General features: G+C 39.4%; 1 protein-coding gene across 1 annotated transcript; it reads left to right on the forward strand.

Moving 5' to 3' along the window:
* Positions 1–428: 428 nt before the first annotated feature.
* On the forward strand, positions 429–2,442 carry LOC147632587 (fe(II)/2-oxoglutarate-dependent dioxygenase 4-like). Its single transcript, XM_086806892.1, has 4 exons — positions 429–654; positions 782–1,014; positions 1,230–1,572; positions 2,021–2,442. Exons 1-4 carry the CDS (start codon positions 544–546, stop codon positions 2,297–2,299), a joined length of 966 nt encoding a protein of 321 aa, XP_086663018.1. The 5' UTR covers positions 429–543; the 3' UTR covers positions 2,300–2,442.
* Positions 2,443–21,487: the final 19,045 nt, after the last annotated feature.

The following is a 21,487-nucleotide window of genomic DNA, read 5'->3' on the forward strand; positions in this document are numbered from 1 at the left end:
AAAGATTTAATGCTTTTGGAACGTACCCTTCTTTTCCTCTTTATTGAAGAGGAAACGTTTTTCTCCTCTTCAAAAAATATTAATGGTTACAAGCACACAAAGATTTAATGCTTTTGGAACGTACCATGCTTTTGGAACGTACCCTTCTTTTCCTCTTTATTGAAGAGGACACGTTTTTCTCCTCTTCAAAAAATATTAATGGCTACAAGTATACAAAGATATATTTTTGGAACCCTTCTTTTCCTCTTTATTGAAGAGAAGTGGGGGCCACAATAGCAGAAATTAAACTTGCTTTTTTAACCAATGAAACAAAGGACAACCATCAAGTTGAAACGGGTTTTTATTGAAAAAATGCATACGTCACTCATCATGGTCTTATAACTGAAACTTAAAAATTGTTGAATCAATAAACTTGTCCTGCTGTGCTGTGTGGCTATTAGAGAGCACACCCATAACTTGTCCTTTTATCTCGTGCTATATGTGCTGTGTGGCACAGCACAGTACACCCAGCAGCAGGCAGCCAGTAGTACTACCGACATCGACATGGCTCGCGAAGTTCCTCCCACCATCGACATCCAGGGCTTGTTAGGCGACGGGCGCAGCGCTGTGCTGCAGGAGCTTTCCCGTGCGTGCGAGGAGTGGGGCTGCTTCCAGGTATAACACACGCACACTACCTCCTTATTTATGTCAAGCAGCATATTTTGTTGAGAGCAGTCAGTATCGTCGCTTGATTGATTTATTAATCAGTCAGTATCGTCGTATGATAATATAATGTGAGCAGGTGGTGCATCACGGGGTGCCCGATCGCGTGATCGAGGGCATGTGGGTGGCCACTCGGAAGTTCTACGAGCAGCCGGCCGAGGCCAAGCGGGCTTTCACAACGGCGAGGCGGGACGATGGCATGAACTTCATGAGCAACGAGCTCACAGAGGCCACCAACTGGCTGGAAATCCTGATGGTGCGCCGCCGCCCGGGCATCTGCGACGGCTTCCAAGACGCCCGTGAAATCTTTGGGTAGTGCCTTGAACTGTTATTAGGGGTCATTAATTGAGGATTACTTTTGTTTAATAAGGTCGACATTGTGCTAGTTAACACTCTGGGTTGATTGGATCATTGCACAAAACATAGAGCTCACTTGCTATAAAAGCAAAGCTCACCATTCTTTTCGGATCTTTGAATAAGGAAATGTATGACCAATGTGGGTCTTGTTTGGATGGTTATGTGTGTAGGGAAAGCCTTCTGGACTTTGGGCATGATGTACAAAAGCTTGGCAATGATTTGTACGATGCTATGTTCGAGAACCTTATTGGGAAGGAAAGCATGGATAACCACAAAAGCAAAAAAGGGCTTCCCACAATTGAGAGAGTAGTCCTCACCCTCAACTTTTACCCTCCGTGCTTGGACCCCAATGCTGGTATTACCGGCTTCAAAGAGCACACAGACGTGGGCACTCTTACCTGCCTCTTACAAGATGAGGTTGGCGGCTTACAAGTGCAGTCCCCATCTGGTGAATGGGTTGAACTCAAGTATCGACCCAACGTTTTTGTGGTTCTCTTAGCGGATCAAATGGAGGTTTGTGACATCTTCAACCTATGTTATAACCACCTCTCTTAGCATATATATACGATATATTACCGTAGCTAAAAGATATTGGGAGCAAGGAGTGCTAGGCGTATGAGATCAATACTCCCTCTCCTCTTCGCTAAACAACAGGCGCATGGGATCGATACTCCCTTCCCCTCCCCTTTGTCAACAACCACACCTCCCCCAACCTCCTCCCCACCCAACAATTGGATTAAAAAGAAACAAACCTTATGTAAGTTGTGAGATATTTATATAATATAATATATTACACTAATCCCTCCCTTCTTCCAAAGGAGTGGGATATAAAGAAATGAACTTCCTCTCAACCTTCTTTATATCCCACCCAAGGAGTGGATATAAAGAAATGTACCTTCCCTAAATACAAAAAAGAAAATGATAATTAAAAGGTCTTATAGGTGTCACCTTGCTGTTGCAGATCTTGACAAATGGACGGTATAGATCCTCTCCCCATCGTGTCATAGCTAATCCAAACAAGTTACGGATCTCTCTTCCCTTTACATTTGGACCTCCAGAGGAAGAATTTATTGCTCCTATTTCTGAGCTCATTAACCATGATTACCCATGTGTGTACCAAGGAGCCACTTTCAAAGAGTACATGATGCGCTACTTCGATACAAGTCTACCGAACCATAAGAAAGGCCTTGAATTTGCCAAGGCTCTTATGGAGAGATCAATGAATGAAATGGAACAATAATTATCTTGATTTATTAGTTATGTTCATTTTTCTTTGGACTTATATGGAGTATTTATTTGTTTCCTAGAATGAAACAATATCTCATTAATGAAAATAATTATTGTTGCCATATATATAGGCAGTGATGTGTGTGAACACACTTAGGACCGCTGGGGCACTTTTTCCCTCTTTAGGAGGTTTTTTCCCCCGCCGGCTTGTATATACGCCCATCATTCTAGGGCTATCTTTATCTTTGTACATTGACACAATCTAATACACTGTGTGTTGTGTGCATTCTTGCTTTTTCTCCAAGCTTTGTGTGCTTTCTTGCAACCTAATTCTAACAATTATTTAGTGTACATTGAAATATTTTCTATTTTTGTATTACGTGTAGATACAAAGAAGTTTCTTAGGAGCTAAACATAAATTATACATAAAATAATATACTTTTTAGTGTAAAGATAAATTGTGAAAAAAACTAAATAAAAATGGATAAGTTTTAGTCTTAAAAATATCTATATATATAATTTAAAAAAATAGTGCCAATAAATTATACATACATTACACATGTTGCCTTTTAAAAATGGCTACAACTTCTAAAGAGACATTCGTCCCATTCGTCCTCTCTATATAAGTTAATATGTTTATATTATCTACATTGTGTAAGAAAATATGGTAGCAAAAGAAGGAGGATCTTCAAAATACAAAGCATTGAGTTGCAAAAAGAAGTGGATAATAAGAAATATTACTATTTTCAAACTTTGATTACAAATTATGGTAGGTCAGCTCATTGTTATGCTATTTGCTACTTCCCTTAGTGCTAAACTTCATTATGGCTAAGGCTTTCCTGCATCTCGAGAGGTTTGATAGAAACTCAATATGAAGAGCTTTGTGTGAATGTATGCTCTTATGTGTGTGTGTGTGTATGTGTAGAGTGTGTGTGAGAGCATATCTTGATATAAAGTTTTGTTGGAAATTAATTCATCCCCAGATGGAATTTCCCATCCGTATTCATGCTTGTATTTGGCTCCATATGAAGCCCTGCATTGGCATATCTTAGCAGAGATTTTTTAACATTTTTTCTACCATTTTTTTGGTATTTTTTAGGCATTTTATAGCATTTTTTACTACAACCTTGCTGTCGGCCTACTACTACAGCTGGCCGATAAGCATACTGAGGTACTATAAAAGGGTTGACTCCCTTTTCCCTCATATCAATGGATTGTTTTATGAATTAAAGTTTAAAGAGGAGTGTGTGCCTATCTGTATTCTAAAGCAAAAGTTAAGAAAGGCATTCAATTACGGGTGGGTGAGTACTTGTCTGGTTCTACCAATTCAAGTGGTTGGTAACCCATGGGCCGGATGGGGTTAGGTTGGAATCAGTAGAGTTTTAATAATAAAATTGATCATTAGGAATACGCTTAGAACTCGAATAGTTAAATAATAACTTGAAGAGTTCTCAAATGAATAGGTCAACGGCTGTGCCTGAAGAGTTCTCAAATGAATAGATCAACGGAATGACCACCAGCTTAGTCTCGTGCCCGGACATTCGAGGGCGAGGCCCCGAGTTGGAAACCCTGCCCCACGCAAAGAGGGAGTTGTTTCTGCCTACTAGCAATCGGGAATCCGCCGGTGCACGGAGGGGGCAGTGGGATCCCACAGTTGGTATCAGAGCGCTGTAAATTTACATAACAGCATCAAAAATTGCTTAAAATTTTAAAGTAAATCTGGGAAATAATGTTTTCGCTTGTTAATATTATGTTGAATGAACTTCAAAAATTGAAAACTCATCAATTGAATTTGAAATTTATAGATAGATATCCCGAATCTATCTGGCACTCCCGTCAGGATATGATAGCCTTTGCATTCGAGCACCTCATCAACTCTGCTATGACCCGAGTAAGCAGAGTGAGACTCGCATGTCATTTTGAGAGAGTCTTTACTTTCCTGATCCTCTTGAGCGACGTCGGTATATGTGGTTCTATGGAGGACGATGTATTAATGTCAGTACCAGTCAGCGTCAGAGGCTCAGGCAAAATATTTCCTTAGGCATGATTCTAATAAGGCTATGGCTTTGTTCAGCATGTTCAACTCTTTGATCATTCACCCAGGAACTTCAAAATTTCATGTCGAGTTTTTAGGCTTCTTAGTCACTTTATCCCTAGAAGTAGAATTACAGCACCTCTTTCTATAATGAATCATGTGTACCATGGTATGTCTCCTTTGCAGTTTCACTTCTTTATGCGTACACGATTGAGGCAGTGATTTTGGGAGCCACGATGCTCTATGTATATATCAAAAACTTTTGATAATAAACGATGTTTTGCAAAAGAATTCCAAATTGTTTTCATGATTGTGAATATGGTTGATAAAATTATGAGAGTAAATCTTTTTCATGATTGATGAAATAATTATCTGTTTAAAGAATAAATCCCAAAAATTAAATAATCATAAATCTGTTGTCAAAGTTAAGTTGACAAAAATCTCGTTTTGTCAAAGTCACGAGGCGCACGGCCCGTGCAAGGCAACCGGATCCTCTAACCGATGGACGAAGAGTTAGATCCAGATGTTCGAAAAGCCCTGCACAGATCCCAACCTGGTCCCTTCAAGGGTGAAGGGGAGCAGTTAGGTGAAGTAGTGGAAAAGTGGATTGAGGCAATGGAGGAATACTTTGATGTAACTGGCTACAATGAGAGAAGCAAGATGGCTCTTGCCAGGTTAAAGATTGGGGAAACGGCCAGGGTCGCTTGGAGGAATCAGTGCGAGAGTAACCATCTCGACTGGAATACCTAGACCTGGACCGATCTTAAAGCTTACCTCAGAAAGAGGTTTTGTCCTTCGGGCATCCTTGAAACTAAAATGAATGAGTTCTCGGAACTAAAGCAAGATAGCCGGACAATTGAAGAGTACCATCAAGCTTTTGCCCTTCTCCTCAAATATTCTCCTCAATTGGATAAAGAGCAGCTCATGGCCAGGTTCATTCGAGTTTGAACGAGCTATTGGACACCTTAGTAAATAATGCCAAACCTGTCTCAATGGCCGAAGCATTAAGAATGGCAAAAGACTTTGCCAAAGCCTTTGTTGTTAAGGTCCCGCCAAAGCCTCCACCCTCTAATTTTAAAAGATTCCAAACCCCAGGAAGTACTTCAAACTTTCCTCCCCCAAAGAGGCAACAAGGCCCAATTTAGAATCAAGATACTGGGAGATTTAGAAGTGAAGGAAGACCCTTCCCACAGAACACTTTCTCAGGAGCCCCACCTCTTTCAAGGATTTAGAGGGATGAGCTTAGAAGTGAGAACTGGTGTTTTGGATGCTAGGGTTTTGGTCACCAGTTGAAAGACTGCCCGACTCCTGCCATGTAAAGGGGACAAGGAAGCCAAAGACCGAGAGTGCAGAGACCAGCCCCTTCCTATCAATCCAAATCAGGGTCCATCTCGCCCAAATCAAGGAAATCCCAAGAGAACTCCAGCTCAGCCGTCTGCCTCTATCCAGAGTAGCCTTAGAACTCCTTCCTAGAACTGGGGCAACCAAAGAGAAAGAGTTCCACTTCAGACTGCAACAGCCAGAGCAGTCACAATAGCAGAAGTAGTGGAAGAAGAAAGAGGACAAATTTATGCAGCAATTGAAAACCAAGGGCCAAACCGTCAATTCTCCGTCATCCATACTCCAGCTGAGTATCAAGGTAAGCATTTTAAGCTTTTGATGATTCAGGTAGTACTCATTCTTTCATTTTCCCTCGATGCTTGTGTAAGCTAGTCTTCGATCAGAAATCAAGGAAACCTATGCAAGTTGAATTGGCAAGTGGGAAGATTCTTTTCACTCACCTTGAGACAGATCGTATTCAGTTTAATCTAGATGGGAATTTAACTGACTATTAGTTTAGAGTTATACCTTTTGGAGTTTTTGACAGGATCCTTGGAATGGATTGGCTCCATAAAAATCAAGCTGACATTCATTGTCATAATGGAACCATTTCCTTCCGTCACCTCCATGGAAATAAAGTTCAAGGAACCGAAATTTCAGGATCCCCAAGTCTGCAGTTAGTAAAGGCTTCTAAGTTACTAAAAGGACTTGGAAAGAAGCACCTCATTTATGTTGTCAAAATGAATCCAGTAGACTCAAAGCTAAAAGCTAAAGAACCTGAATGGTTAAGTGATTATGACGATTTATTCCCAGCTGAATTAACAGAGATGCCTCCAATTCGGCAAGTAGATCATGTGATAGAATTGACCCCCAAAGCTCAGCCAGTAGCCCTACGCACGTACAAAATGCCAGTTCCTAAAGCCATCAAACTCAAGGAATAGCTTAGACAGCTGTTAGAACAAGGGTTTGTAAGACCCAGTGTTTCACCTTGGGGTGCGCCAGTTCTCTTTCAAAAAAAGAAAGATGGAATGCTAAGACTCTGTGTGGACTAGAGAGGTCTCAATCAGCTCTGATAGTTAACAATAAATATCCTATCCCCAAAATTGAACGCTAAGACTATGTGTGGACTAGAGAGGTCTCAATCAGCTCTGATAGATAACAATAAATATCCTATCCCCAAAATTGATGAGCTTCTAGACAGTCTAAGTGGAGCCTAGATCTTCACAAAGATAGATCTCAAATCAGGGTATTATCAGATCAAGATTAATGAGCAAGATATCCCGAAGACAGCAATCAATACTCGGTATGGGCATTATGAATTCACTATCATGCCGTTTGGATTGACAAATGCCCCAACTACATTCAATCGATTAATGCAGGACATTCTCAGAGAATACTTGGATGATTTTGTTCTTGTTTTCTTTGATGATATTCTGATTTACTCAAAGAATGCAGCTGACCATGAAGCTCATGTCAGGAAAGTTCTTGAGATCCTAAGGAAGCACCAACTCTTTGCAAAAAAGAGAAAATGCACTTTCTCTGCCGACCATGTTGAATACTTGGGCTTTCTGGTATCAAAAGATGGAATTTCTCCAGATTTCGCAAAAGTCCAGACAGTCATAGATTGGCCTGAACCAAAGACAGTGAAAGAAGTCGGAGGATTCTTGGGATTGACTGGTTGGTATAGAATTTTTATACCAAAGTATGCTCTCATAGCTTCCCCCTGACTAATCTTCTCAAGAAGAATATCCCGTTTCAATGGTCTGCCAGGTGCCAGAGTGCTTTTGATAAGCTGAAGACTGCCTTGGTAACCAATCCTGTTCTAAAGCTCCCAGATTTCTCTCTACCCTTTGAGGTAGTAACTGATGCCAGTGGTTTTACCCTGGGAGGTGCACTCATGCAGGAAGGTCATGCAGTGGCCTATGAATCCCAAAAACTCAGAAAGCATGAGAGGATTTATGCTATCCACGACCTGGAACTACTTTCAGTAGTATATGCCCTGAAGTTGTGGAGACATTACCTACTAGGTCAAAGATTCACTTTAATGACAGATCATCAGAGCTTAAAGTGGATCTTCACTCAGAAGGATCTCAACATGTAAGATTCCTCCCCAACCTCTCAAGATGTCCAGTATCTTCCCCTGTAATCAAATCCCTCTTCAAAAATATAAAAGATTTTGTTTCTACCTGGCCTAGAGAGAGAAAATATTCTAGAGAGAGGTTATTCAGATTTTGAATATTTTTGGATGGAAAAATATCTCTTCTTATTAAAATAAGTTCCCCTGAAACAAAAGTTCAAAAACATTTTTAGAAGGTGCATTAGAAAGCAATTATAATCTCTTCAAGAGGCCTTATCCTAGGGGTCCAGATTTTTGAAAAATTTAAAATTAAGGTTTTGAGAGGCCAATCAGATTCATCCAAATGTGTGGAGAAGATAAATAGAAGAAATAAAGAAAATCCCCCCCAAAAATGAGTAAATACTCACATAAGATGAAGAGTGGACTAAGGACCAAAGGAATTACTAAAAAAATGAATTTTTGACACCTCACAATGGGAATTCCCCCCTCATGAAGGAGGTGCCTACTTCACATGTGTGGTGGAGTTTAAAATTATCAAAAATTGAGATATTTCATCTCTCCTCTCTCCTAATTCAAGTCTAGTTCCAAAAGTAAGCTAAAGTGACCTAAAAATGGTCAAAAATTGACTAAACTGATCTGGAAAATTCTAGAATCAGTTTGCTTCGTTTAGGAGCTCACTTTTTCCTACAAATACAAGCCTCCCCCTTTGTTGAAGCTTAATAGTGTTTTATGCACTGTTACTCTACTCCTCCCAAGAGCCAAGAACTGTGAATTTCCTAATAATTCACTAGTTTTTATACCGTTTTATATTCTCTAGGATAGTAATGAGAAAATTATACCGTTTTATATTCTCTAGGATGGTAATGAGAAAATTATATCGTTTTATATTCTCTAGGATGGTAATGAGAAAATTTAAGAAAAACTATCGAAGTCAGAATTTACATAAATGACTAATTTATTCCTCATAAGAATTCGTGTTTAGTTTTGAATTCAGTAAAGTAGTAATTGAAATATTACCTTCGAGAAAGATAGTTCAGGGAGAACCTTTCCAGACTCAAACCCTGAATCAGACTATGACCAAGACGTAACTCCTTCATCAGTTTCAAGAAATGACGATGTGACCAATTCAGTAATCTACGCTCAAATCACCTACCGAATTTGAAACTAAGTTGAGACCTTTGATTTTGATCTGAGGATCAAGAATTTAGAATTCAAGGAATTCTGCTTGGGAATCCAGACCTGTGATCTAGAAGTCTTGAAGTACGGAATTAAGATATACTCATTGTATTCAAAAGAAAATCAAAACTGAAAACTTGCATAGAAACCCTGTTTTCTTAAAGGATTGTCTTACGCCAGAATGCTGGAGGGAGCATTTGGTATATGTGTGTTCTAAGGGAAGTTCGGTTGTTGCTGGCGGGGAGTGTTCAAAGGACTGCTCACGTGGCAAAAATCTGCCTAGGTCGTCTTGACCAGTCTGGGTATGGTGTAAAATGGTGTGCTTCCGGTACGATAGGCGAGGGCCGACGAGGCGGTCCCTGAGTGAAGTACGAGGACACCTAAGGAGGATCCTAGAGGGTTCTGACCATAGAAGATGCACGGGTTTGCGATGCCGAGGACACCCATGTGTATGTCGTGGAAGATATACATGTATGATGACGAGAAACTTATTGTAATCTGTTAATGGATCTCGTTGCTGACCTGCTGGTCTCAAACGGAGATTCCAGAGTGATACTGTTTTGTGAGAAACAGGATTGAATGGAAATTTTGAGTTGTGACATATGTACCCAGTAATTGTTTGTCAATGGATTGTTTTATAAATTCAAGTTTAAAGAGGAGTGTGTGAGTATCTGTATTCTAAAGCAAAAGTTAAGAAAGGCTTTCAATTATGGGTGGGTGAGTACTTGTCTGGTTCTACTATTCCAGTGGTTGAGCGGTGGCTAACCCATAGGTCGGATGGGGTTAGGCTGGAATCAGTAGAGTTTTAATAATAAAATTGATTAATAAGATGACGTTTAGAGCTCGAGTAGTTAATTAGAATCCTGAAGACTTCTCTAAAGAATAAATCAACGGGTGTGCCTGATTCAATTAGGAAAAAGGGGTTGATTCCTTCAAAGTTAAGTCTGTAATAATTTTCCTTCTATCTGGTTTTATCAGATGAAGGTAGTTTAGTATCTTGACCTCGTTAAAAGAATTCGTTAAGAAAATAAAAATGGTGGAATCGTCTCTGCTTTCCGGGCATGGAAAATTTTCTCGGTTTCGGTTTTCGGAATGACCACCAGCTCAGTCTCCTGCCTGGACATTCGAGGGCGAGGCCCCGAGTGGGAACCCTGTCCCGCGAAAGAGGAAGCTACTTCCATTGCTACCATCCGGGAATCCGATGTGCAGAGGGGGTAATGGGATCTCACACCACATGCGCCAAAGACGGTGGATGCACACCCTGCAAGAATTTGATTTTGAAATCAAGTACCACCCAGGCAAAGAAAATGTTGTAGCAGATGCCCTCAGCAGAAAAGCCTCCTTGCTTACAATTACTGCAGTGTCAAATCCTTTGGTTATTGAAGCAAGAGAGAAGATCATGCAGGATAGATTCTTTGGCCCTATTGCTACCCTACTTATGCAGGAAAGCAAAACTCCACAAGGGTTGAATCGAGTTCAAGGGTACAGCCTGGATGATGGAATTACGTATTATAATCGCTTGCAGGCTATGCATTCCCAATGATGAGGGAACTAAGGGACAAATTCTAAATGAAGCCCATGACAGCCTTATCGCAGGACATCCAGGTTTCATCAAAACCTACATGTCTATGAAGAAAAGCTTCTTTTGGCCTGGTCTAAAAAAGGATGTGCTTAATCATGTACGTCAATGTCTGACCTGTCAGAAAGTCAAGGCCGAGAGAGTAAAATTGCCTGGGAAGTTACATCTATTAGACATCCCCCAGATGAAGTGGGAATGTATCAGTATGGATTTTATTACTAGATTACCCTCAGTGCAATCAGGTTACAACTCCATCTTCGTGGTAGTTGATAGACTAACCAAAGTTTCCCATCTAATTCCAGTAAAAGAAATCTACACTACAGTGGATGTGGCCAGAGTGTTCCTTAAGGAAATCTTCAGATTGCATGGCCTACCTAGAAGAATAGTAAGTGATCAAGATCCCAAATTCACGTCAAGATTCTGGACTGCATTTTTTGAAGCAGTAGGGACTTTCTTGGATCTCAGCACAGCTTACCACCCCGAGACCGATGGTCAAACTGAAAGGGTGAACCAAGTAATCAAAGATATACTTCGGTCATGCTGTGGTAGGGAACCCAAGAAGTGGCTAAGCTATGTGCACCTAGTCGAGTTTGCCTACAATGCTTCTTATCATAGAAGTATTGGGATGAGCCCTTTCAAAGCTCTATATGGACAAGATTGCTTAACTCCATTAACTTGGTCTAACCCATTGATTAGGGTCGAGATGTCCAGACAGATGCTTGATGACATGGAGCAGTAGATGCAGTCAATTCGCAAAGATATAAAAGCTGCCCAGGATAGACAGAAGCAGTATGCAGATAAGAAGAGGATAGATAAAAAATTCGAAGAAGCAGATATGGTCTTCATTTGAGTACGCCCCAAGAGAAGTTCTCTATCTCTTGGGAAGTACAAGAAGTTATCCCCCAGATATTGTGGACCATATCTGATTACAAAGAAAGTAGGTGACTTAGCCTGCGAGCTTCTTCTGTCTCCTCATCTCAAAGTACATAATGTATTTCATGTCAGCCTTCTTGAAAAGCATATACCAAGCTCAAATCATGTGCTTGATGGATGAAATCTTAACTTCTTCAACCCAAGGAAAAATGGAACTACAACCTAAAGAAATCCTTGATGTTCAAGAAATAGTTCTCAGGAACAGAATTCTGAGAGAATTATTGATCAAATGGAAGTTATATCCTTTTGAAGATGCCACCTGGGAGAAAGAGGCCGTCGATCTGTTATTGCGGGATTAACCCCAGTTTGCGAGATGAGGACATCTCGCGTTTTTCAAGTGGGAGAGAATGTAAGATTCCTCCCCAGCCCCTCAAGATGTCTAGTATCTTCCCTTGTAATCAAATCCCTCTTCAAAAATATAAAAGATCTTATTTCTACCTGTTTTTGCAGAGAGAAAATATTCTAGAGAGAGATTATTTAGATTTTAGATATTTTTGGATGGAAAAATATCTCTTCCTATCCAAATAAATTCCCCTAAAACAGAAGTTCAAAAAGATTTTCAGAAGGTGCATTAGAAATCAATTATAATATGTTCAAAAGGCCTTATCCTAGGGGTCCAGATTTTTTGAAAAATTTCAATTAAGATTCTAAGGGGCCAATCAGATTCATCCAAATGTGTGGAGGAGATAAATAGAAGAAATAAAGAAAATCCCCCCAAAAATGAGTAAATACTCACATAAGATGAATAGTGGACTAAGGACCAAAGGAAATACTAAAAAAACAAACTTTTGACACCTTAGATGTGGGGATTCCCCCCTCATGAATGAGGCGCCTATTTCACATGTGTGGTGGAGTTTTAAATTCTTAAATATTGAGATATTTCATCTCTCCTCTCTCCTAATTCAAGTCTAGTTCCAAAAAGTAAGCTAAACTGACCCAAAATTGGTCCGAAATTGACCAAACTGATCTGGAAAATTCTAAAATCAGTTTGCTTGGTTAGAAGCTCACTTTTTCCTATAAATAGAAGCCTCCCCCTTTGTCGAAGCTTAATAGTGTTTTATGCACTGTTACTCTACTCCTCCCCACCGAGCCAAAAACTGTGAATTTCTTAATAAATCATTAATTTTTGACCTTTCCCTCTTCTAAAGAATTGGTGGCCACTCTTGTTGCAAACAAGAGTAGATCCCTCAAACCATCAAGCCAAAGGAAAGCTCCTAGAATTTCATGTAAGTTAGAAATCCTACTTTTTCTTATTCTTTTAATGGTTTTCTAATTTTTTGTTATCTTTAAAATGATAATCTGATGCTATGCCTTCCTGGAAAGGCTTTCCCCCTCTCTCATTCTTAAATTCAACCCTTCTTTATCCTAGTTAAGAAATCAAATTGTTTGAATTAAACTTTTCATATTGTTTCTCTTTTAAAAGTGAAATTTGATTAGTTTAGAATGCTTTAAACAAATTGGGGATAATTTTTAAGTAAATTAAAAATAAGAAAAATTAAAAAATGGTCAGCTATACAAAGGAGGTTATGGTAATTTTTCTTAAATTTTGTGAAATAAGTATTACCTTTTATTATTTAAAAAGAGTAATTCCCATCGTTTGCGTATTCTAAAAGTGTTATTTTCATTCTATGCATAGGAAAATGCATAGTAGAAATATTTTTATTACAAAAGTGTTATTTCTATTAGATTTAAATTCTATACATAGAAAGATGCATATATTTTTTTAAATTATAAAAGAGTCATTTCTATTAGATTTAAATTCTATGCATAGAAAGATGCATATTGGTTATTTTTTTATTATAAAAGAGTGATTTCTATTAGATTTAAATTCTATGCATAGAAAGATGCATATTGGATATTTTTTAATTATAAAAGTGTTACTTTCATCATTATTGATTTTTATGCATAAAATGATGCATAAAAGAATTTTCTTTATTGCAAAAGTGTTACTTTCACCAAAATTGATTTTTATGCATAAAAGAATTTTTTTTATTATAAAAGTGTTACTTTCATCAATATTGATTTTTATGCATAAAGAATTTTTTCTATTGCAAAAGTGTTACTTTCACCAAAATTGATTTTTATGCATAAAATGATGCATAAAAGTTTTTTTTATTATAAAAGTGTTACTTTCATCAATATTTATTTTTATGCATAAAATAATTTTTTATTATAAAAGTGTTACTTTCATCAATATTGATTTTTTTGCATATAATGATGCATAAAAGAATTTTTATTATTATAAAAGTGTTACTTTCATCAATATTGATTTTTATGCATAAAATGATGCATAAAAGATTTTTTTTTAATAAAAGTGTTACTTTCATTAAAATTAAATTTTTATGCATAAATAGATGCATAAAAGGATTTTCTTTTATATAAAAGTGTTATTTTCGTAAAGGTTGGATTTTATGCATAAATAGATACATATAGATTTTTTTATATCAAAGTAAGAGTTCTGTTTAATCTTATGTTTAATTCCCATGAATATTGGTAAATGAATAAGTAAATACTCTGTGAAGGAAAATTCTACTATTTCATATTCTCTAGGATGATAATGAGAAAATTCAATGAAGCTATCAAAGTTGAAATTTTAGATAGTTGATTAATTCCTCATAGAAATTCGTGACTAGTTTTGAATTCAGTTAAGCAAAATACTCAATGAATGAAATTCAGTAAAGTAGTAATCGAAATATTACCCTTCGAGAAAGATAGTTCAGGGAGAACCTTTTCAGACTCAAACCCTGAATTAGACTATGACCCCAAGATGTAACTCCTTCGTCCGTTTCAAGAAAAGACGATGTGACCGGTTCAGTAATCTACACTCAAATCACCCATCGACGAATCTAAAACTAAGTTGAGACCTTTGATTTTGATCTGAGGATCAAGAATTCAGAATTCAAGAAATTTTGCTTAGGAATCCAGACCTGTGATCTAGAAGTCTTGGTATACCCGGAATTAAGATATACTCATTGTATTCAAAAGAAAATCAAAACTAAAAACTTGCCTAGAAACCCTATTTTCTCAAAGGGCTATCTTACGCCAGAATGCTGGAGGGATCATCTGGTATATGTGTTTTCTAAGGGAAGTTTGGTTGCAACAGCTGGCAGGGAGTGTTCAAAGGACGGCTCACGCGGCAAAAACCTGCCAAGGTCTTAACCAGCCTGGGTATGCTGTAAAATGGTGTGCTTCAGGTACGATGGGCGAGGGCCGATGAAGCGGTGCCAGGACACCTGAGGAGGAGGGTTTTGACCAAGTGATGCATGGGCTCGCGGTGTGCTTAGGACACCCATACGTATGTCGTGGCAGATATTTATATTTATATATATATATGTATGATGACGAGAAAATTATTGTAATCTGTGTACTGGATCTTGTTGCTGACGTGCTGGTCTCAACGGAGAGTCCAGAGTGATACTGTTTTGTGACAAACAAGGATTAAATGGAAATTTTGAATTATGACGTCTGTAACCAATAATTGTTTGTCGACGGATTGTTTTATAAGTTAAAGTTTAAAGAGGAGCGTGCGCGTATCTGTATTCTAAAGCAAAAGTTAAGAAAGGCATTCAATTATGGGTGGGTGAGTACTTGTCTGGTTCTACCAATTCCAGTGGTTGGGCGATGGCTAACCCATGGGCCGGATGGGCTAGAAACAGTAGAGTTTTAATAATAAAATTGATCATTAGGAATACGCTTAGAACTCAAATAGTTAAATAATAACCTGGAGACTTCTCAAATGAATAGATTAACGGCTGTGCCCTATTCAATTAGGAAAAAAACGTTGATTCCTTCAAGTTGAGTCTGTAATAGTTTCCCTTCTTTCTGGTTTATTCAGATGAAGGTTGGTTCAGTATCTTGACCTTGTTGGAAAAATTCGTTAAGAAATTCAAAATGGTGGAATTGTCCCCATTTTTCGGACATGGGAAATTTTCTCAGTTTCGATTTTCGGAATGACCACCAGCTTAGTCTCGTGCCCGAACATTCGAGAGCGAGGCCCCGAGTGGGAAACCCTGCCCCGCGCAAAGAGGGATTTGCTTCCGCTCTGCTGCTGCCAACAATCGGGAATCCGGTGCACGGAGGGGGTAGTGGGATCCCACATGAGGGGCCAATCAGATTCATCCAAATGTGTGGAGGAGATAAATAGAAGAAATAAATAAAATCCCCCCAAAAAGGAGAAAATACTCACATAAGATGAAGAGTGGACTAAGGACCAAAGGAAATACTAAAAATATAAATTTTTGACACCTCAGAGTGGGGATTCCCTCTCATGAAGGAGGCGCCTATTTCACATGTGTGGTGGAGTTTCAAATTCCCAAAAAATTGAGATATTTAATCTCTCCTCTCTCCTAATTCAAGTCTAGTTCCAAAAAGTAAGCTAAACTGACCCAAAAATGGTCAAAAATTGACCAAACTGATCTGGAAAATTCTAGAATCAGTTTGCTTGGTTAGAAGCTCACTTTTTCCTATAAATAGAAGCCTCTCCCTTTGTTAAAGCTTAATAGTGTTTTATGCACTGCTACTCTACTCCTCCCTAGAGCCAAAAACTGTGAATTAATTAATAATTCATTAGTTTTTTACCATTCTCTCTTCTAAAGAATTGGTGGCCACTCTTGTTGCAAACAAGAGTAGATCCCTCAAACCATCAAGCCAAAGGAAAGCTCCCAGAAATTCATGTAAGTTAGAAATCCTACTTTTTCTTTATTCTTTTAATGGTTTTGTAATTTTTGTTATCTTTAAAATGATAAATTGATGCTATGCCTTGTTGGAAAGACTTTCCCCCTCTCTTCATTCATAAATCCAGCCTTTCTTTATCCTAGTTAAGTAATCAAATTGTTAGAATTAAACTTTTCATATTGTTTCTCTTTTAAAAGCGAAATTTGATTAGTTTAAAATGCTTTAAACCATTCGGGGACAGTTTTAGAATGCTTTAAACCATTAGTTTAGAATGCTTTAAACCATTTGGGGACAATTTTTAAGTAATTTAAGGTTAAGAAAAATTGAAAAATGGTCAGCCATACAAAGGAGGTTATGGCATTTGTGAAATAAGTTTTATCTTTTATTATTCAAAAAGAGTAATTCCCATCGTTTGTGTATTCTAAAAGTGTTATTTTCATTCTCGGCATAGAAAAATGCATAGTAGAAATATTTTTATTATAAAAGTGTTATTTCCATTAAAATTAAATTCTATGTATAGAAAGATGCATATTGATTATTTTTTATTATAAAAGAGTGATTTTCATTAGATTTAAATTCTATGTATAGAAAGATGCATATTGATTATTTTTTATTATAAAAGAGTGATTTTTATTATATTTAAATTATATGCATAGAAAGATGCAGGTTGATTATTTTTTAATTATAAAAGAGTGATTCAGGGTTTGAGTCTGGAAAGGTTCTCCTGAACTCTCTTTCTCGAAGAGTAATATTTCAATTACTACTTTACTGAATTTCATTCATTGAGTATTTTGCTTAACTAAATTCAAAACTAGTCACGAATTCCTATGAGGAATAAATTAATCATTTATCTAAAATTTCGACTTCGATAGTTTTTCTGAATTTTCTCATTACCATCCTAGAATTTTCCTTCACAGAGTATTTACTCATTCATTTTCCAATATTCATGGGGTTTAAACATAGGATTAAAGAGAACTCTTATTTTGATATCAAAATTATGTATGCATCTATTTATGCATAAAATCCAACTTCTATGGAAATAACACTTTTATATAAAAGAAAAATCCTTTTATGCATCTATTTATGCATAAAAAAATCAATTTTGACGAAAGTAACACTTCTATAATAAAAAAAATCTTTTATGCATCATTTTATGTATAAAAATCAATATTGATTAAAAAAATCTTTTATGCATCATTTTATGCATAAAAGAAATTGCACATCATGTGGTTCACTTGCATATCTACAGATGGTAGATCTTGATGCAAGTGACCAAGAGATAGTGCCATGGCAACGTTATGAGTATATGACACACCAGCTGTTGCAGAGTGGTGTGGACAGTCCAGGAAGTTACAGCTCATGGGACAAACATACAAGTGACCAAGAGATAGTGCCATGGCAACGTTATGAGTATATGACACACCAGCTGCAGAGTGGTGTAGACAATCCAGGAAGTTACAGCTCATGGGACAAACATACACCACGTTGTCACTTCACAGCCACATTTAGGGAGCAGATCTACCCCTATATACGGCACAATCATTGTGTGCCAAGTGGCATGATCGTCAGTTCCAAGCATGCCTGGCAGAGTTTCCTATTGGTGTGGTCGTCTTTGTGATTGATTTTGCAGAGAACTACACCTTCACACCTTTTCAGGAGATACAATCTGAGTATTACTTCTCAGAGCATGTAATGGTTATATTTCATAATATTTGTTTCGTGTTTGAGCTATATTACTTATTTGATTTTTTGTGTCCTAAACGTCTGTATTGCTTACCTCACCAGGTTGCTATTATGGTCCACATTAGCTATCACCATGTAGAGGCTCGTGTAGATGGGATAGCGAGTACCCTCGAGACCCGTGTCATTATTTGAGAGTATCATTTCTATATCAGTGATGATCGTCACATGATGCACATTTTGTGCAACACTGTTTTCGTCTCCATGATGATTTTTTATGAGATTGTGGGATCATACGTGTCCAGTGATGGGTTTGGTCGGATGGTTGTGGTGCACAGTTCAAGTCGTCTCACGACAATTCTATTGGCTCTACAGGTAGTCTTATGGTTCTCTAATATTCACAAAATTAAACTAAATTCACTAGAACATCTTAAAGAAAACAATAACTAAGAATATCTTTTATGGATTTACAGGAGGCATGTGCAATCTAGTATCCCAGTGATTTGGTGATTCTTTGAGACTGGTCACGAGAAAGGAGAGCATGATGGTGCAGGCCCGTGTGTGAAACGTGCCCTGAGGCATCATCAGCTACGGCACGATGCTCAGCGGTTCAGAGATGCGGGCCACGTAGTCGAGTGGTGCTCCCAACATTTGTGTGGAAGTGCAGCATCATCGTATCCCAAACGTGATGCTCGGATTGTCAGGAGATTTTTTTGGCATGTGGATGGTGGCATGATTGACCGTAGAGCCTCCCATGATTGTGACACAGTACCTGGCACCTTGGGCTTACATTCCATCAGGAGCACGTGCATGGCGGCCCCCATGATTTACACACGACAGTTTGCATGCTTCTGTGGAGCAGCATGTATGGATGGTGATTGGTCACATTGTGCCTCGAGAAGATGGGCAGATGCATGGATACAGACATTCCTCTCCCCCTAGCATCCTTCACATCCAGTGTTGTCTGATGAGCACACAGGTCCTGCGTTCATGGTTAGTTATGATGACCTGACAGATTTGCTAGGATACAGTGGATGATCATGGGTTTTATTTTGACGCCCATAGCATGATTGTGGCAGGCCGGTTCTACCAGCAGATTCGACTTCATCGGCGGGGGAGTCTTGAGTTCCAGCAGTGGAAGTGGGAGTTAGAGGCATTTCAGCTCTCTCATCTAGTGGTTGCTACCAGGCTCACTCTTGATCGAGTACAAAGCCGAAAACACAGTTCTCGCCCTCGTTTTCGGCTTCGAGTGGATCACCATGAGAGAATTCTAGAGCAGTTGAGAGCTAGAGAGGGTGCTGCTGACTAGATCTCTATCTTGATAGTGACTAAACTCAGTCTAGCTGGGTTAGCTCACTTACATTGTACTTAGATTTTTTGGGAGTGAATAATCTTTGTTGAAAATCACCATCACCATATTGTTTCTTGAAAATCACCAAACTTTGCAAGCATTGTGGGGGTGGGCCCCTCCCACATGCTTGCAAAGTTTGGTTTCCATCGAAGCATGTTTGGGTATGATGGTATGGGGAAGGCCCGGAAGTTCCATGGCCTCTTAAAAGCACCAAGAGACTTGAAAAATCCACACTGAGCACTAATTACCAATTCAAACATGCTTTGATTTGTGACCAAACTTTGCAAGCATGTGGGGATGGGTCCCCCCCACATGTTTGCAAAGTTTGGTCCCCATCGGAGCATGTTTGGGTACGATGGTATGGGGAAGGCTCGGATTTTCCATGGCCTCTTAAGCACCAAGAGACTTGAAAAATCCACACTAGGCGCTAATTACTAATCCAAACATGCTCCGATTGTGACCAAACTTTGCAAACATGTGGGGGTGGACCCCTCCCACGTGCTTGCAAAGTTGGGTCCCCATCGGAGCATGTTTGGGTACGATGGTATGGGGAAGGCCCGGATTTTCCATTGCCTCTTAAGCACGAAGAGACTTGAAAAATCCACACTGGGCGCTAATTACCAATCCAAACATGCTCTGATTGTGACCAAACTTTGCAAACATGTGGGGGTGGGTCCCTCCCACATGCTTGCAAAGTTGGGTCTCCATCTGAGCATGTTTGGGTACGATGGTATGGGGAAGGCCCGTATTTTCCATGGCCTCTTAAGCACCAAGAGACTTGAAAAATCCGCATTGGGTGCTAATTACCAATTCAAACATGCTCTGATTGTGACCAAATGTTGCAAGCATGTGGGGGTGAGCCCCCATCCGAGCATGTTTGGGGGTCCCCATCTGAGCATGTTTGGGTACGATGGTATGATAAAGGCTCGGATTTTCCATGGCCTCTTAAGCACCAAAAGACTTGAAAAATACGCACTAGGCGCTAATTACCAATACAAACATGCTCTCATTATAACCAAACTTTGCAAGCATGTGGGGGTGGGTCCCCCCCACATGTTTGCAAAGTTTGGTCCCCATCGGAGCATTTTTCGGTATGATGGTATTGGGAAGGCCCGGATTTTCCATGGCCTCTTAAGCACCAAGAGACTTGAAACATCCACACTGGGCGCTAATTACCAATCCAAACATGCTCTGATTGTGACCAAACTTTTGTGGGGATGGGCCCCTCCCACATGCTTGCAAAGTTGGGTCCCCATCGGAGTATGTTTGGCTACGATGGTATGGGGAAGGCCCGGATTTTCCATGGCCTCTTAAGCACCAAGAGACTTAAAAAATCCACACTGGGCGCTAATTACCAATCCAAACATGCTCTCATTGTGACCAAACTTTGCAAACATGTGGGGGTGGGCCCCTTCCACATGCTTGCAAAGTTGGGTCCTGATCAGAGCATGTTTGGGTACGATGGTATGGGGAAGGCCCGGATTTTCCATGGCCTCTTAAGCACCAAGAGACTTGAAAAATCCACTCTCGGCGCTAATTACCAATCCAAACATGCTCTGATTGTGACCAAACTTTGCAAACATGTGGGGGTGGGCCCCTCCCACATGCTTGCAAAGTTGGGTCCCCATCGGAGCATGTTTGGGTACGATGGTATGGGGAAGGCCCGGATTTTCCATGGCCTCTTAAGCACTTTGGCTATCATATCGTTTGTTGAAAATCACCATCACTATATTGTTTGTTGAAAATCACCAAACTTTGCAAGCATTGTGGAGGTGGGCCCCTCCCACATGCTTCCAAAGTTGGGTCCCATCGAAGCATGTTTGGGTATGATGGTATGGGGAAGGCCTGGATTTTCCATGGCCTCTTAAGCACCAAGAGACCTGAAAAATCCACACAGGCGGCTAATTACCAATCCAAACATGCTCTGATTTGTGACCAAACTTTGCAAACATGTGGGGGTTGGCCCCTCCCACATGCTTGCAAAGTTGGGTCCCCATCGAAGCATGTTTGGGTACGATGGTATGGGGAAGGCCCGGATTTTCCATGGCCTCTTAAGCACCAAGAGACTTGAAAAATCCACACTGGCTACTAATTACCAATCCAAACATCCTCCGATTGTGACAAAACTCTACAAACATGTGGGGGTGGGCCCCTCCCACATGCTTGCAACATTTGGTTCCCATCGGAGCATGTTTGGGTACGATGGTATGGGGAAGGCCCGGATTTTCCATGGCCTCTTAAGCACCAAGAGACTTGAAAAATCCACACTGGCCTCTAATTACCAATCCAAACATGCTTTGATTGTGACCAAACTTTGCAAGCATGTGGGGGTGGGTCCTACCCACATGCTTGCAAATTTTGGTCCCCATCGGAGCA

The sequence above is a fragment of the Cibotium barometz genome, chromosome 13 (genome assembly GCF_041138505.1).
Source record: "Cibotium barometz isolate CiBa-2024 chromosome 13, ASM4113850v1, whole genome shotgun sequence".
NCBI classification, from domain to species: domain Eukaryota; kingdom Viridiplantae; phylum Streptophyta; class Polypodiopsida; order Cyatheales; family Cibotiaceae; genus Cibotium; species Cibotium barometz.